The sequence below is a fragment of the Vipera berus genome (assembly GCF_964194415.1).
Source record: "Vipera berus genome assembly, chromosome: 1".
Classification (NCBI taxonomy): Eukaryota; Metazoa; Chordata; class Lepidosauria; order Squamata; family Viperidae; genus Vipera; species Vipera berus.
In genome coordinates, this window is record NC_138202.1 from 313,844,639 (window position 1) to 313,863,749 (window position 19,111).

At 41.7% G+C, this 19,111-nt stretch overlaps 1 protein-coding gene across 4 annotated transcripts in view; it reads right to left on the reverse strand.

Moving 5' to 3' along the window:
* SERTAD4 (SERTA domain containing 4) overlaps window positions 1-18,851 on the reverse strand; it is a gene marked incomplete at its 5' end in the record, with an annotated part of 35,412 nt that extends 16,561 nt beyond the window's left edge. Inside the window, 2 exons of one of the 4 annotated variants that reach the window (XM_081323623.1) lie at window positions 4,072-4,342; window positions 18,567-18,851. In XM_081323623.1, the coding sequence (XP_081179749.1) occupies window positions 4,072-4,342; window positions 18,567-18,851 (556 nt within the window). Of the gene's footprint in view, window positions 1-4,071; window positions 4,343-4,459; window positions 5,288-5,312; window positions 7,148-18,566 lie in introns of those variants that run through there. The other 3 variants (XM_081323626.1, XM_081323625.1, XM_081323624.1) reach the window with 3 other exon arrangements.
* Between the last annotated feature and the right edge of the window lie 260 nt (window positions 18,852-19,111).

A 19,111-nucleotide genomic window follows, 5' to 3' on the forward strand; every position in this document is an offset into this window, starting at 1 on the left:
ATATAAGGCCCGTTTGGTAGCCCAGGGCTTCGCTCAGCGCTATATGGAAGACTACGCCGAGACGTACTCTCCAACCGTCCGCGCAGAGAGTGTCAAGGCCGGCCTCGTGACTGCAGCCGCTCTGGGAGAAGAAGTCTTCCAATTTGACATCCAGACGGCTTACCTCCACGCCAACTTGGACCGGCAGATCTACGTGAGGGCTCCTCCTGGCTACCAGCAAGAAGGGGGAAATACATGGTTGCTCCACAAAGGGTTATATGGTCTCAAGCAGTCAGGGAAATTATGGTATGACTGTCTTAGAAAGAGTTTAGAACAAGTTGGTTTCACCACATCTCATGCAGATGAATGTGTTTTCACATGCAATTCCAAGGGTACCACAGAACGGGTGTTAGTTTATGTGGACGACCTATTATATGTAGGACCTGACAAGGAAGGGTGTGATGAATTTGCCAAGGCCCTGCAAGAAAAGTTTACTCTGAAGTCTTTGGGGCGGGTTGACAAGTACTTGGGTGTGCATATTTTGGCCACTAAGGGGGGGTTCGCTCTATCTCAAAAAGAAAAGATAGAGGAATTACTGGCCAAATGCAAAATGACAGAATCTAATCCTACGCATAGCCCAATGCAAAGCGACTTTTACAACCACACCCATAAGGACGGTCCTGAGTTCACAGATAACACGCTTTACAGATCTGTGATTGGCTCCTTGCTATACATCAGCAATTGGAGCAGACCTGACATAGCTTTAGCTGTAAATCTATTGTCCAGGCACGTGGAACACCCAAAGGAATTCCACTGGACTGCTGTTAAAAGGGTGCTTAGATACCTCAAGGGCACAGCTGATGCTCTCCTAATGCTAGAACCAGAGAAGGGGAAGACGGCCCAGCTCTCCGCTTACTCAGACGCAGACTGGGCTGGAGACACCAAAAGTAGACGGAGCACTTCTGGTTTCCTCATATTGCTAAATGGCTGCCCAATACATTGGCATGTTAGGCAGCAAAAATTTATTTCTTGCTCCACGGCCGAGGCTGAATATGCCAGCCTGTCAGACACGGCCAATGATTTGACTTGGTTCAATGAGCTAATAACAAGCATCTGGGCATCTCCCCCTCTGCCCATCCAAATTCTAGAGGACAACACAGCCGCTATTGCAATCTTGGGCGCTTATGCAGTAGGCCTTAGATCTCGCCACATAGACATACGCTATAAAAATGTCAGGCAGCTTACCAAAAAGGGTTTTATACATGTTGAGCACTGTAATACAGCTGACCAGACAGCTGATCTGTTTACCAAGCCTGTTCCCATTGACCGGCACAACCTTCTGTGTAAGCGTTTGTGTTTGGCCTTCTGAATGTTTTTTTATGCATGTCTATGACACCTGCTCACCCCTCACATACATTCACTGGTCCCTGTCATTGGCTGGCAAGAAGGGGAATTGTTAGATGTTTAGTGCCAGCCATTGGCAGTTCCCCAAAAGGGTCATCAGATGGAGGCAAAGAGGCTTCTTTGCTTCCACTGATGAGCCAAGGGTCTCAGACCCGACAGCCCCATTGGCGAGAGAGTTTTATGGTCAGGGAGGGACCAAGACCCCCCATAAATACCTCTGCACGAGGGGCTGCTCTTTGTTCTCATTCTCTCGTTCTCATTCTAGTTCTATCTCTACTCCTAGCCCCTAGTCCTTCTTCTGTTTTAGTTATGTAATGCTAGCTTGTTTGCTTTTATTTTATTTCTCTCTCACATGCAGGCATGAATGCTTTCATGCCAAGTATTTCTTTCTCTTTGATCTATCATTGAATAAAGCTAATATGATTGCATCTCTGCGTGATGCCTTTACTTGGAAGCACCTTTAACGATTCATCGTGAGATCACCTCACAGGAAAGGTTCTGCTTTTAGTGTAGTGCAAAGCAATGCATGTTACATTCATCATTCATTTAAATTAAAATTAGTTGATTTGCATGGATGTGAAACCACGTGGCTCCAGTTTGTTTTGGATAACTCTGGTTAAAGAAGATTTCAATTCAGTAATTCCAATCTAACATAACGCTAAGGGTTGCTCTATAAACTATTTCATTTTTCTTCTCACAAACACAAAGCAGTGAAGGGAGAAACACTCCCCTAAACCATCACATTGAGATCAGTTCAAAATTCCCTCTGGAAGGAAGTCAACACTTCATCCCTAAAGATCCCAGGATTTATCCTAAATCCAGACATGGAATGGGGCTAACTGTGGGATCTCAGTGGGGTGAAAGAGTGTAATGTATAGAAAAAATGTAATGTAGAAAAAAATATTCTTAAATCAGGATAATTTAGCAGTCTTGTCCAAACAGTCCATATTTCAGCTTATAGTGGGAGCTTTTGCCATTAAATGTACTGCCATACAAAACTAAAATAGTTCAAAATGGAAAAAATGAAGATGTGCTAATAATTCTGCTAGATATCTAGTTCTGTGGCTTTGGTTTGATTTTGGAACAAAAATGTCCACCTTTTATGGAGTATCATACAAGGAACTCCACCAGACAGTCTAATGTGACACAATCCACGCTTAATTTTATCATATCACCCTCAGCTTATAAGGTTTAACCTCAAAAGACACACCCCCTCCACTTCTTCTCTCAACTCTTTCTTTAAATATAGGTATGTTATGTAAATTCCAAAGATTGTCTGCACCAGTCACATAGCAGAGAATAAGTTGGAAAATGCTCTCTTTTTAAAAAACTGACTACTACCAAGGATCTGATTAGAAATTGAGTTTGCTTAGGAGTTAGACCCTACTCATATTTTTTCCACTGGTGCTCGGAAAAATCTAACAATGAAGAAAGGACCTTTGAGAAACTTATAAAAAGTCCTTTTTTAAAAAAAAATCGAACTATTACTCTTGAATGGAGTAAGACAAAGAGGATGTTAGAGAGACAATCCATCGACAGGAGAACCAGCAAAGGAAGCTTTTGCCTGCACTAAATCTAATTTAGAATCATTTCCTGACAGAAAAATTAATCAGTGGAACAACCTGCCTCCAGAAGTTGTGAATGCTCCAACACTGGAAGTTTTTAAGAAGAGACTAGAAGCCATTTGTCTGAAATGGTAAAGGATTTCCTTCCTGAGCAGGAGGTTGGACTAGAAGACCTCCAAGGTCCCTTCCAACATCACCATCATCAACTACCACTACTACTACTACTACTACTACTATTATTATTATTATTATTATTATTATTATTATTATTATTATTATTATTATTATTATTATTATTATTATTATTCACCACCACAAGTCACAATCATTGCCACACCAAATACACAAACACACAGATTTGGCCCCCTTTTGCTTTTGGAACATGGAAAACAAAGCAGCCAACAAGAACAGAGATCACCCCCCCCCCAATGTTAGGTGCTCACAGCAACCAAAGGGTCAGTTAAAGTAAAAGCTTCTGCAAAAGAAAAGCATTAACTTTGACCTTACAGAGATTTTCTATAGAGCAGTTTATCCTAAAACATCTCTTTTTGGTTCATCAGTCCCCCTGCCCCACCCCTGCCTTTCACCTCATACTATGTTAACTGCATGAAATGCCCATGTTTGGACAAAGCTCTCCTCTGAGCAGCAGAAACTGGGGGAAAGCAACAGCCAAACTGAAGGAAGGGCTCTTGCCTCTTGCTCTGCTGGTGAAATGCCCCTTAGTGGAAAGCTGACTTTGTTCGCCGGCTTTACGATCCTGAACCAGAAAAGATTTTGGATCAGTTGAGGCCTTTCCTAAATCTCAAGTAATAATCCGGAGCTAAAAAAAAAAAATCCCACTCTAAATCTCACAAATTGGTTGTGGAGAGAAATGAAAGCAGAACCCAGCAACAGCCAGCGAGTCGAGTATGCTGGGGCGCTTAAGATGTTGGACTCGGGACTCGTTCCCACGTCCCCTTCCGTCACGGAAGCTTCCTGCTGGATTTCTGGCCAGTCAGACCTTGAGCACCGACGATCTCCCAGGACGGGAGGTTGGCAGGAAAACGGGCGGAGTAATTCTAGACTCGCTGCCCCGCGCTCCAGGAGAAGCCGGGGAGGAGAGCGAGCTGGCCTGTAGCGTTACCTGAGGGCGGAGGCTGCCCAACCGGTGTCCGGCCGTCGCTGCCCTGCGGCGGCGGCGGCGGCGGCGGCGGCTGTTGCGCCTGCCCCTGGGCGGTGCTGCTGCTGCTGGCGGCGGCGGCGGCGGCGGCGGCGGCGGCATCCGAGGCGGGGCTGCTCTTACTGCAACAGTGCGCTTCCCACAGCGGCTGGAACTGGCCGGCTCCTTCGGAAGAGACAATGGGCTCGCAGAAGCTGCTCAGGGGCAGCACCAGAGTCATCGCGGCGCCTCCGATCTGCAAACGGAGACAAAGAGAGCGCGGCCGGTCAGGTCGGGCAGCCGCCGCCTTTCCTTCCTACCTGCCCCCCCCCGCCCCCCGCGCTCCCGCCAAGCTCGCCCTGCCTTGGCGTACCCTCATCCGGCAGCGGCCATTGCGTGCCCGCGCTCTGCAGTCAACCTGGCATTTGGTATCTCCGCCGAGCCCTCGGCCTTCTCCTCCGACCCCGAGGGGCCGGTGCCTCCCGCTCTCGCTTGCCTTCTGCACCCGTCGCCCACTCTCTCACCCTCTCGACGCCGATCGCCTCGGTCGGTTCGCGCCGCTGGCTCTGAACGTCTCCGTCGCTGCCGATTTTGCCCTTCAGCACCCTGTCTTGTCACCTATTGCTTAAATGGGGAGGACGAGCCGAGAACCCGGCCACCCCTTCCTCCGCGATTCGTGGCAGAAGTAAGCGCCGCTGAATCCCGGGCTCTCGTCTTATTTCCAGCCGAATGGTTAAGGATCCTGGCAGCCCTTCCCCAAGAAAGGCAACCCTTTCTCCCCGTTCACTGACCGTCTGCCTAAAAGCCCTTTGGCTGCCGCTCCCGATTCTTAATTCAGATTTCCTCTACCGCGAAAGAAAGAAAGAAAGAGAGAGAGAAAGAGAGAGAGAGAGAGAGAGAGAGAGAGAGAGAGAGAGAGAGAGAGAGAGAGAGAGAGAAAGAAAGAAAGAAAGAAAGAAAGAAAGAAAGAAAGAAAGAAAGAAAGAAAGAAAGAAAGAAAGAAAGAAAGAAAGAAAGAAAGAAAGACCAACAAACCAATCTGAGAGATATACCCAACTGCAGAGGAATCACTTTATTCTCTACAGATACAGCGATCCCAGAGACGGCATTGTATATTTGTCTCTTACGTGTGGCTGGTTGGTTGGCCTGCCTTTCTTTGCCTCTCTCTCTCTCTCTCTCTCTCTCTCTCTCTCTCTCTCTCTCTCTCTCTTCCCACCCCCACCCACCCCTTCTTCCTTCTTCTTTCCCTCCCCGAGCGAAACAGAGCGAGACTCTTAGGTAGTTGTTTCCACCAGCTCCGATTGGGTTGAACTGGATCTGCCTCCAGTCAAAACACTGAGATTAAGACAGAAAATTGGCTCTGGTTTCAAGCGGTGAGTTGCAATCCCACAGGAGCCAAGCACAACATCAGTGGAGCAAGCAGAATATTAAACAGGAGCAGGGATTCCGGGGCCAGAGCCAGGCACTAAGCCATCTATCCAATCCCATTGCAAGAGAAGGAGAGGGAGAAGGAGAATTTCTGAGAAGGAGAGGCAACCCGCATTACAATGTGCTTTCTACGGTAATGCACATACTCCTTGGCACACAAGCCAGATGTCTCCTCAGCTCTATGCCTTGCTCTTCAGGAAACAAGAATAATTCTGTTTTCCGTCCTGAGTATTTTGAAGAGATTTGACGATTGCCAAAAGGCACGTTTTATCCAAAGTAAAGAGTGCAGGGGTGCTGGTAATAAAGAATCAAAAGCTGATATTGTGTTAAGAATTACAATCTGTCTGGCAAAATTAATAAGGAAGGTGGATTCAAAGAATGGATGAGTTGGCAGGGATTGTTTAAATCTTTTAGTCCAATCTTCAGTCTCAACAGAAAAGAGACCTGCCCCTCTTAAATAGGACAGTCTTTCAGATATCTGTAGACCCCTACCATATCTCTTCCTAATAAGAACGTTGGCCAATTAGAAACGCCTGTATCTTTTAAGTTTTCCTCATAAAGCTTGGCTTCTAATCTTTTTTCATCCTGACAATATATTCTTTGAATATATTCTAACTTGTCTACATCTCTATTAAGGTGTGATTCCAAAAACTGGGTGCAGTACTCCCAAATATAGTCTAATCAGCTTAATTGCAACAAAAATACTACTTTCTGCTATCTAGAAACAATACTTCTGTTAATTCAACCCAAAATGGCTTTGGGTCTTTTAACTGTTGCATCCTCTTTGATCCTGTTATGGTCAGAGAGCCAGTCTGATGCACTGATTAAAGGCATCTGACTAGAAATCAGGAGTCTGTGAGTTCGAGTCCCATCTTAGGCATGAAATCAGCTGAACCAGCTTGGGCCAGTCACTCTCTCTCAGCCCCAGGAAGAAGGCAATGGCAAACCACTTTTTTGAAATCTTGCCAACTGAGCTCATTTTAAATTGTAATTTTGTATTCTAAGTTAGTAGCCAATCTCTCTAATTTGGTGTCATCTGTATATTAGACTACAACTTCCCTCCCTGTCTTTTTAAGTTATTTATAAGATGTTAAATATCATTCAGATGATGATGGAATCCCATGGACCCCACTTGATAAGTTTCTTCCAGAGCAGTGAAGTAATAGCACCCCTTGGGTGTGGTTGTTCAACAAATTGCCAATATGCTGGGCCAAGTTTCTTTTATTCCACATTTATCCATTTTATCCACAGGGATATCATACCTGAACTTTTCAAGTACTGTACTAAAATCAAATTATCTATAGCATTCACTTAGTCTAGTAAACTAATTGCTCTGTCATAATAAAAGAAAATATAACTGATATGGCTTGATCTTCACAAACCCATCCTGGCCCCTAGTGATAGTGTTACTGTTTCCCAAGAATTCACAGAAATATGGCTTCACAATTTATTCTAGGACAGCCATTAAACAAATAGCTCTTTAATTTCCCCAAACCTCATCCCTTTTAAATATTGGAACTATGTTTGCCCTTATACTAGTTCCTTGGAGATAACAATCATTTCTTCTGAAATAAATTCTGCCAGCTCCTTTAACGTGCTACAGCATAATTTGCCTGGTCCTGGAAACTTCAATTCATTTAAGATAGCAAGGTGAGTTCTTTGTAGACTTTATCAACCTGGAGCACCATCGTCTCTTGAGGAAATGAGGAAGTGCCCTCACCCTCTTCTAAGAAAGACTAAGAATGACTGTTACAAATGAGGGACATTACACATTTCCTCTGGATAGTGTTTAAATGCCTGCAGACCATCTTGCCATTTCAGTCAACAATCAAAAGAGGCTACACTTACTCTTGTGCATTGGAGGACCATAACTTGATTCACTGGCTAATGTGTGTCTATCTCTCTTAATTGCCAAAATGAATGGTTAAAGTTACCTCAATGCATATTCTACAGGTCAAAGGAAGCTAGCAGAATGAATTCAAATTAAATGATTCAAAGTAAATAATTATATCATTTACACAATGTCCCATCATTTTCACATCACCATGACATAACGGCTGTGACCAAGAACCACTCAACTGTAGGAAATTGTCAATTCTGACAAACCTGAATCTACACCCAAAATTTCTTGTAAACATTGTGCCTGATATATTGTGGGAAGGATACTACCTTTACTGCACTTGTTTGAATAATGGGATATTTCTGTAATTTTGTTGCTGTATCCTTGATTACAGAAAATCAATCTTCTCCTTGAGAACTTAGACTAAATTTCCACAATAGAGGAGCATTTGGGGACTTCCATACTAATGATAATAGGGTTAGCAAGCCAAAAAGTTACAATATAAAACCCATCCATACTATCTTTGGGGCTGCACAAACTGCCGGTGCTGCTGCACTCTGCACCAGCTGTAGCTTCAGAACAGTCTTCAGGGGTAACCCCATGTAGAGTGTGTTGCAATAGTCCAACCACAAGATGACTAGGGCTTGAATGACCGAGTACAGGGACTCCTGATCTAGGAAAGGCTACAACTGGCACACAACCTGAAGTTGCGCAAAGGCTTTCCTAGCCATGACTTCCACTTGGTCTTCAAGCAGGAGTTATGTGTCCAGGAGAACCCCCAAATTGTAGATTGGATCTGTCTGCATTACTACCACCACCACCACCCATCATGCATTAAAGATGCCAAAATCCCGGATCTTGAAGATCCATGAACCTAAAGGCAGATGGTCTTGCCAGGGATCAGTCAAAGTCTGTTGTCCCCCATTTACCCCCACAGCCTCCAGGCACCACAAGACAGCAGCAACAGTATCACTTGGATGATCAAGGGTGGAAATATAGAGTTGGGTATCATCAGCCTATTACAGATACTTTAACCCAGTGACAGATGATCTCACCCAGTGCTATTATCTGGTGATATTAACATAAATATAACAATTATTCAGTAATGTAACTATACTATACAAAAAATCTTGCTTTGTTAAGGCCAAAAAAGTGTATGAGCTATCTTACAAAACTTTTCAATTACAAAATGCCACAAGGTTTATACTTTTTTGTTTTTCTTTACATATCTATTCTTATCCAGCTATCCACTTCTGCAAGCCTCCATTTTGTTATTTTTTTTCCTTCCCCATCTATTGGGGAAAGGATCATTCCCACCTCCTCAATTTTTATTCTGAAATATTTTTTGCATATTTGCAAGCTTCAAGTTTTACTATAATTCTGCTGATAACTGTTTGCAAATTTTTGTCTTGACTTCAGTGATATTGAAGCCTAGATGAAGTAAGAATTGAATTCATCTTATAATTTTTAGGCTATAAGTTGCCAGCCAACTGAATGCATTAAGAGCACACCCAGAGGCAACTAAGCAGCCTTAAGGTTAAAATTTCATTGCATGTGTGTAGTTCTGTTGGCGTGATAGACTATTTTGCAGTACTATTCCATTTTCTCAACTCTTCCATTTTCACAACTATTCCATTTTCACTTACTATTCCTTTAGAGTCATTATGATGCTAATGAGAGAACTGTAATGATGCCATTCACAATGTCAAGGAAAAAGGGTATTTATGCACTTCTAGAAAGCCAGTAAAACAGAAGTTAAATTTGAAATACTTGTTACAACAATGCTGCAAATCTTGTGAAATCCCTACAGGCCAAAAAGTGGAGTGGAGATGGAAGCAATGTGGGGTATTGGTAGGGCCTCATTAGTTACCCTACATTGTTTAGCAACAGCATGCGGCATTACTAATTCTGAAACTCTTTGATTTGTTAGTTGTATGAAGTCATTCTTATCTACACTTATAAAAAAATGTACTCAATTTGCATCTTTGGGTCAAGAAGTGTGTATTTATCATTGTTTGACAATAGCATTACTTGATTTTAAATTTAGTGACTAAAATGTAATCTTCTCAAGTATTTAGACTTATTTTAAATTGCTTGTTTTATATATTTATTGTTTTTTAACTAAGTCCTATGCACTGCCCAGAGTCACTTTCATGTGAGATGGGCAGCTATACATATATGATAACAAATAAACAAATCTAACATCAATTTGTATAAGCTGGTACCCATTTCATCTAACGCAGAGTAAAAAAAAAAGACTGATACAATGCAGAACCTTATTAATCTAAAAGAGAGATATCTCCAATGTCTGATTAATTAAATATGTGAGTTGGGGAGGAAGTCATTGTATACAAATCAACACTATATGTGTTCCATTTTGAAAGTGATGTATTATGGATATATCAACAGCCCTAGCATTTTCTTTCCTTTTTTTCAGTCTGGCTTTTCATTTCCTCCAGGATCTTTGTCTGTTTCTTCTTTTCTGCTTAAGATTAATGAAATCAAACACAGAACAATTCTAATGTTTCCAACAAATGGCAAATATACCTAATCATACATACATTCATCTAGAACACGGGTACTAAATTCGATAGCGTCAAGTGACATATCATGACATATCGTGACTTTTCTGTCTTCACAGAGCCAGGGTGGGTGTCGCCTGAACACGATGCATCCGGCCCACGGGCCACCAGTTTGACACTCCTGATCTAGAAGAAGACATTAGAGTTTGGCATTTAAAATGGCAGGGCAGGACTTCTAGTAAATTCAGCATGAAGGTAAGTCACTGAAAGACACTTTACACAACAAGGCAAACTCATTTATTCATTCATTCATTCAATTTTATGTATTGCAAATTATTGAGGTAACTCAGTAGTTTATTGTAATATAACACAGTACTTTACTATGTCTGTCAAATACACAGAAGATGTCAAGAAAGGTTATATCTCACATACTACAGTAGTTTGCTTCTAGAACCTTGAATTCTTTTTAGCATGCATTTTGATTGACGTTCATAAATAATAAATGTATTTTCTCATCAGATTACATATGAAACAAAATTGCTACTGCTTCAACAATTTATCAAAAAACAGAATTATCACCATCCTTACTGCTACATAATTTAGATGGGAGAAACTGCGTTGCTATTCATAGTCCATATGAATTCAGGGAACCTAGGTTTTACTGAATTTTTCCCTGAATTTGTATACTTCCAATATGAAATCTTTTGCTATTTTTTTAAAAAAAAGTTGCTAGAGAGGGAATGGCTAATTTAAGGAGAAAACTGTTGTCAAAGATTGGGAGTCACTCAGAATTTGGTATAAGATGGGTAATTATATAAATGTTTTAAATAATTTAAATAATTGGTAGACTTGCAGTATTTTATGCAAACCTACTATCCAATTCAGTAAGTATAGGATTTTTATTGAATTCACAATCTTCCTTCCTTCCTTCCTTCCTTCCTTCCTTCCTTCCTTCCTTCCTTCCTTCCTTCCTTCCATTGTAAGTCTGGCTTGGAAAATATGTAAAGGCAAACAGTATTGATACATATCTTTGCGGAACTAAGAGATGAACCCAGGGTGATGCTTTTTTACCTCAGGCAAGGAAATGTAATGAAATGCATGGAGTTGGGGGACAATGGAAAGCGATGTTGCCTGTCAACAATCTGCTGATCAAGAATCAGACAAGAGGACGGGGGAAGTCAACAAGGGCTTGATGGTCAGAGGAAGAAGCTTAGGAAGGACTCACCCTAATAAATCAGATAGTTAAAAGTGGCAATAGGAAGTTTGTACCTTCACACTGTAATGTAGTCTTACAGTAAAATAGGTTTAGCTCATCTAGTTGCATTTTTTTTAATCTAGTTTATCTGGAAGAACTGACAGGAAATTAGGTGAGCCCATCTGTAGCAAGATTATTGATGTAGATAATTGAGGTATAAAGTATTTTAATTTCTGCTGGTGGTTTTATTATTATTTATAAATGAATGTTAGTCATTCAGATGCAAATGGCTAGTCAAACATATTGAATGAATGAATGAATGAATGAATGAATGAATGAATGAATGTAGAAGCAGAAAAGCAATTCCCCATCCAAATGTCTGGCAATACTCCCTTTTTATAACGCTGTAACCCCAAGAGTTGGGGCAACTGGATGGAGCTGAGCATTTACTGAGCTGTGGTGGTGTAGTGGTTAGAATGCAGTACTGCAGGCTAGTTTGGTGACTGCCAGCTGTCTGGAGTTTGGCAGTTTGAGTCTCACTGGCTGAAGGTTGACTCAGCCTTCCATCTTTCCGAGGTCAGTAAAATGAGGACCCAGATTGTTGGGGGCAATATGCTGACTTTGTAAACTGCTCGTAGAGGGCTGTAAAGCACTGTGAAGAGGAATATAAGTCTAAGTGCTGTTACTATTGCTACTGGCCAGATGCCCTTCCTGATGCTACATGAAATTCACAGCAGATATTTTTTCTTTGTGCCCTAGGAGAGAAACATCTGCTGTTACCTAGGATTGAACTCTCAACCTTCAGAGTGGGAAGCAAGCATCTTCACCACTAGGCCAGCATGCTGCTTTATCCAAGTGTCTGGCAATGTATTCATGTATCCATTGATCATACTAACTGGAGATTTGGAAAAGTTTGTTTCATATATAATTATGAAAAGTACAATCCGGTATATCTGTATGGTACCAGATAAATAATAGCTAATACATAAAGTGGGAAGGGTGCAAAAAGTATAGTTTACATTCAGTATTAGAAGAAAATTGTTAAAATCCTGTAAAATACTCTAATAGATATTTCAGATGGCCAAAATTGCTTCCCCTTGAGATTAGATAAAAGGTAAAGGTAAAGGTTCCCCCGCACATGCGTGCTAGTCGTTTCCAACTCTAGGGGCCGGTGCTCATCTCCGTTTCAAAGCCGAAGAGCCAGCGTTTGTCCGAGGACGTCTCCGTGGTCATGTGGCCGGCATGACTAGACGCCAAAGGCGCACGGAACGCTGTTACCTTCCCACCGTAGTGGTCCCTATTTTTCTATTTGCATTTTTACGTGCTTTCGAACTGCTAGGTTGGCAGAAGCTGGGACGAGTAACAGGCGCTCACTCTGTTACGCGGCACTCGGGATTTGACCCGCCAAACTGCCAACCTTCTGATCGACAAGCTCAGCGTCCTAACCCACTGATATGAAACATTAATTAGTTTCTGGATCTAGCCAATAATCTGCCACCTGCTAGTCATGATAAACCAAGAAAGATGTTTTCAGGTGTCAGTTACTTAAACTGTACAACTATGTCCAATAAATATTAAATAAATAAATAAATAAATAAATATTTTTTTAAAAAAATGTAAACAGGGAGGCTCTTTGGATCATCCTAAGATAAATGTCTGAGGAAATTCATAAAATTGATTCAGCTACTCCATGACAGAATGATAGGACAGGTTCTTTACAATGGTGATACATCAGCTGCATTTGCCATTTCCAGTGGGTTAACACAGGATTGTGTGCTGGTCCCAGTCTTCAATCTGTTCTTTGCTTGCATATTGTTACGTGCTATGTAGGGTCTGAAGGAGCCTACCTAATGGACAGTTCCCTCTTTGACTTTTGTCACTTGAACACACAGACAAAGTGCCATCATACAGTCATTTGCTGTACATTCCTGGTGCACAAAGTCAGCAATCTGTAGTTGACAGCTGAACTAATTCTCAGATTCTACTATGCTCTTCAGTTTGATTATCAGCCTGAACAAGACTGATGTCAAACATCAAATCCGTAGAACCAAAAATCAATGTTAATGATATCCAGCTAATAAATGCAAAAAGCTTCAAATACCTGGGAAACTTCATCTTGAGTGATAGATCTTTGGACAAAGAAATTGATTCCAAAATCAGCAAGATCTGCTAGGCACTGGGGCAGCTTTATGCTAGAGTACTCATTCAACAGAACATCCATATCTCCACAAAGGTGAAAGTCTGCAGAGCTGTATTATCCCTTCTTTCCTATATGGATATGAGTCCTCAACTCTGTACCAAAGGCACATAAAAGAACTGGAGAAATTTCATATGTGCACTCCATCCTCAGCATTGATTGGCAAGATCGGGTCTCCAATCTGGAGGTCTTGGATCACAAAGAGTACATCTGCATTGGGCTCCTGATTATCAGAGCCCAGATGAGATGGGTAGGGCACATCATCAGAATGGATGACAACTCTATAGTTTGCCAGTTGCTCTGTAATGTACCGAACTCTGGGAAAAGGTCTTGAGGTCAGCAGCACAAGCATTGCAAGACACTATGAAAGAAATTCTAGCCAAGGAACTAGAAGCTGCAACTATTGACAGAACCAATTGGTGAGTCCTTTGTTATGAAATCTCCACCAGCTTTGAAGACAGGCACCATCAAAAACTGGTAGAAAACCATGAGCAGAATAACAGAATAACACCCACAGTTACTACAACAATGACCTTTCAGTCTGTTCAGCACCAGATTCTGTGCCTCCAGACTGGGACAGCAGAGCCATCAGTATGTCCATAGATGAACTGCAAAACAGCATGTCTTCTTCAAATCTAAAGGATTACCATTTTATACAACTATGAACTGTTTCATAGGCTAAACTATATAACCTGTGAAGTCCATGTCCCTATGCACGCAATTCCAATTCATCAGCAATTTTGGGGGGAATGGATCTGGAAAGCCGCATGTGGCCACAGGTAATATATCTCAAGTTTAAAGGAAGAACCTTCTAGTATGGGCTGAAGAGAATGGTAAAATAAAAAATGAGATAAAACAAAGGAAAGTTTAATATATATGATGTTACACTGTTTCGTAGTTTTCTCATGTAAGTGCTGACTGGCAACATAATTATTACTCAGCTTATTTCTGTTAAGTATTGCACTGGAAATTAAGATAACAATAGCATGATATGTATTATTTTCCTAAAACAGCACAAGGGTTAAATCAAGTTTCAACATTCATGTATTGAATCACATTCTAGTGACACTATACTCATCTTTTAAACAAATTCAGTAGCCTTGACAATTTTTGACCATTTTTTTTCACAGAAATATTCACAAGTTTGCTGGACTGGAAATGGTTTAATGGACAATTGGAAATATAACAGTCTTCAAATCTTACTGACCTATAGGTGCTAGCATCTTTTGCCATTGATCAGGCTAAGAATGCAGAAATTGTAGTTTAGCAACACCTGGAGGGCTACAGATTTTCTTTTCCTGTCTGTATACATGCAGAGAAATATGCAGAGAGATGAGAGAGATTTCTACAGACTTAAAAATAACTCAAGAATATTAATATTTTCTGAGTGCATAATAAATTTTCAGTATGTTAATGTTTTATGAGATTCATAAAAATTATTAAAAAGTATTGATGACAAAAAACCTTTTTACAAATTCTTATACCTCTGTTTCTTTCCAAAAATATTGAAATTAGAGTACATTTCAATGTTCTTCAAAGTCTAAAACAATGTTTTAAAAGTTCTTTTTTATTTTTGCTTAGGGCAGTGATAAATGGGGAAATAATTTATGTATTCATAGGGCCAAAATAAAATATCAGTGTGGTCATCTTATTCAGAAAAGATTTTAAGTTCTTTTTTAAGGGTTCCAAAAACAAAATTCCAAGTTATAAATTATTAGTTTTTTTAAAAAAAACACCTTTGCATTTCTTTTTCCCCATGTATAGCTTCAGGTTTCCTTACTATTCTTCTGAAATCTCTACAAACAGCTTTTTCAAATAGTTTGATTTCTTTTTAAAATGTTGGGGTCAATTAAGTGTCAATTAACTGGCATCAGTTTTACACAGACTTTTTAGAATATGCCATCAGAAAAAGATATAACTGCAGTACCTATAATGAATAAGTCTGAAGTGTTTTTACATCAGGACAGAATCATTGATGCTACAAAGCATATCTAAACGTTGCATTCACTTCTCAGTTCTTATGTGACCACAGTACATCGATTTCCCCCTGAAAAATGACTCTTGGTGAAAGAAATGAGAAGAGTACAGGTACTAATCCTCACTTAACAACTGGGGCCAGCAATTCAGTCATTGAGTGAAGTGATGTGGTGGAATCTCCAACTAGTCAGGAGAAAGGTATTAAGAGGAGAAGTCCTTACACTGCAGAGTGCAGCACAGCCCTGACTTTCCCCAGAATCCCTGGAGTCTTATCTGACTGCAAATGAAGGTACAGTAAATGTACATATCCCAGGATTATGTCACAGGGTCTAATCTGAGTCAGTCACTGGGACCAAAGGTTTATTTTTCCAAAGATTCTACTTTGAGATTCTTCATGAGAGGTTCTGGTTGCTTGTGCCTGACAGGTGTCCCCTAACTGAAACATCATGATTTTACTATTTTACTTCAGCTTTCCTTTGCTTTACAGACTTGCCATGATCATAAAACCAACCACTGGTCACAAAGTTACTTTTTAAAATCATCCTATCAGCAACATTCGCTAAATGAGTCAGTTGCTAAATGAAAACTACCTGTATGCCTCCTTTCAAACTTGAAAGGATACAAAATTTGAAGATTCATGTTTATTTGAGTATCTAGGAATTTGAATTGTATACCCATAGTTCTAGGAAAACTTCCATATGATACAATAATTAAGAACCCGTAAATATTTTGACAATAATAAAATATTCAAGATTCCAAACTATTCTGTTCCAAGTACCATGCTTTGCTATCAGGCTGCTGATAACATGACAGAGATAACTGATATTTTAAATATATAAATGTTATTTCTGACATAATTTTCCAGTTATATTAAAAGCAATTTCATATAATTTTTTTCAATAGAACAGCAGTACTTTGGGATGCATCAATTAGCAGGTTTGTTAGATTTATTCCACTGCATTTGTCTTTGGTGTTAATTCATCCTTGGAAAAGTTACATAAATAAATAATCTCTATGAAATATTTTACATGGTTTGTGTGAATGATTACTTTTAAAGGGCACGTTTATCACTTGGAGGCTGTGGGAAAGAATCTTAATACAACATAGATCCTTTCCTTATAGATCTATAGAACAATTAAGTTTCATGTAGAAAATTGTTATTATATCATAAGAAATTCAAAATACATGTTGATAATATTAATTTTAAAGAAAAAACAGGTCAGTGGAGTCCTGAGTGGGTTGATAAACTTCTCTTCTTAACAAAGATTTCTAAAATCACATGTTGGTTCTTTTGATTCTTTAATTACTCTCCTTAAAATAAGTACCAATTAAAATTGCCTTTCCAACTGATTTTGTACCCCAATGAAGCAGTGCACAAATGTCACTGACACAATAAATTAGATGGTTTATGAGTTAATTATATTCCTGCCTTATCTTCTGTCCACTGAATAATGCAAACAAAACCAAAGTTAAGCATTCTGGAAAAAAGCAAGTTGTCTTTGCTGTATCATGTGCTACTTTCCATGAAGTTTAAGAGCTATTATTACACTTTTACAAGATTCCTACTAAAAGAAATAAATACCAAAAGAAGTATTCCAAGGAAGTGAATCACAAATATTGGCAACAGGCTTTCAAGACCAAATCCATTCTTTGCAGAAATCTGCATCAGCTACTTCACCTCTTAATTTCAATTAAAATCAGTGGAGTAAGCTACTATAACAACTTTATGTTTTCTCCTTTTAAATTCCTGCCCTCTACCTTAGGGGCTTTATTTAAGATGCCATTTTTAGATTAAGTTGTACATTTTTAATGACTGAGTCACTGAGTCATTTCCTTGGCAAGCAAGGAAAATGGGAATCATGTATCTTCAAAGGCTGAGGCACTGCAGCAAAATATTACAGATAAACACCTCCCCAAATTGGCTAGGACAAAATCGTTACTGATTTATTTATTACACTTAGAATGGTTCTCTTAGACAAAGGCAACTATACTGGCAGCCAATAAGCTAAACCAGCTCATTTTCAAACACTACAAGCCATACATTTTTTTTCTTCCCAGCTTCAGAAATTTACCTTAGCGTACAGCATTTGTGTCTTTATACACAACCTATTAGTCGTGCTTTTTATTTTTGTTTCTGCATCACACTAGAGACAGACAAGACAGTCTACTCTACCCTGATAGTATCTGAAAGTCAGTAGCAAAACTCCAACTGAATGTTTCGGTTTGCCTAAATCCCCTTTGCTAACCACGTCATCCGTATAAAATACAAAAAAATTAATCGAGTGTGTATGTCTGTGTACGATTGTCCAAAACACGTGCAGATTAATGATCACAGACGCACAAACACGTCTGGAGAAATCGCACCCACGTTTTGAAGGCGCTGCCAGCCAGTCCTAGAAAGCCGCGGGGAAGCTACTGGCCGAACGGCAACTCTCCATTACACACACACACACACACACACACACCTTGAACCGGGAGACTGAGGATGCTCCTAAGCACGGGAAAAGGAGGGTGAACTAAGAGGGCTGTTTGAGAGCGAGCGATTAATGAACACTAAAGCGACCCGTTTATTTATAACCCTCCGGAGGAGGGTCGGGCGCTTCTCCTTCATAGAGAGCCTGGCAGGGCGCGCGGGTTTCTAGCGAAGGCGGGGAGAGAAACAGAAGGAGGAGAGCGCCAAAAGAGGGCAAGAAGAGCGCCAGGCTTCGTTTCCCTTCCTCAAACGGCCAGAGGCTGCCACTTTCACACATACACGCGCGCACACACACACACACACACACACCTCCAAATCACCGAAGACTATTGGGCGTGGGGGAGGGGGGGAACTGGTGATGACGGCGGCGCTGGTGAGAGAAAAAGAGGCGGCTACGCCTCTCACGGTGAAGACGCCAAAGACACCGGGCGCCCCTCTTCGCCGTCTCCCCTTTTCGCTCCAAAAGGGGAACCGGAGTCCTCGACTGGATCCTGCCCTCTTCCTTAGGATCGGTCATTCAGCATCTTCTTTGGGTTACCCTCAGCCCCTCCCCCGTTGTTCCCCGCCCCGGCACCTTAAGAGAGGCGCGCGCTTTATGTCCTGTCCCTCCGTCTCCCCCCCCCCAACACCACCACTACCACCAGCAGCAGCACCTTCGCCTGAGGAGAAAGCAGATGCAGCCTTGGAGAAGCGGAGGGGGAGGCCAGGAAAAAAAAAACCGCTGCCCCCGTCAAGCCTTGGACCCTTTCACGCGCGCCCCTCGCCTCCCCCCTCCCCTCCCCTCCCCAGGGGCTTCCCCTCTCCAGCCACGCCAAGTCGCTTTGCCGGACCCATCTCCTTCTTCTTACCCGCAGCTTTGCGTGGCTAGCGGCGGCGATTCCTCCCTCCCTCTGGATCCCGCTGGCGGCCTCTTTTAGGCTTGCCCTCGGTGCCCGCTGCTTCTCCGGGGAAGCGGCGGGGGGAGGAGGAGGAGGACTGTCTCCTCCTTCCCGCCCTCGCTGCTGTGCAGGAGGCTGTTGTGGTTGAGGCGGATGAAGAAAGAGCCTCTCGCTCCCCAAAGCGAAGGAGCGTGTGAAACCAGTCTGTCCTGTTTCTGCACATTCATGTACACCCCTGGATATGAAATTGTACATACGCGCGCGCGCGCGCACACACGCACACACACACACAGAGAAATTTCAGCTCAGGGTGCCCCCGGGGTTAGAAAGGGAACGGGACGCCTTCCAGCTCCTCCTGCCGCAACTGGCTGGCTAAGCAAAAGGAGAAGGAAAGGAAACGAAAGGCTCCCTTGTTGTCTCCAATAACCTCCGGCTCTCCGTCCCCTCCAGCTAGGACGAAAAGAGCCCTCGCGCCCGAGGTTAAGACCCTTCGCCCTCTCTCGTCCTCTTTCTGG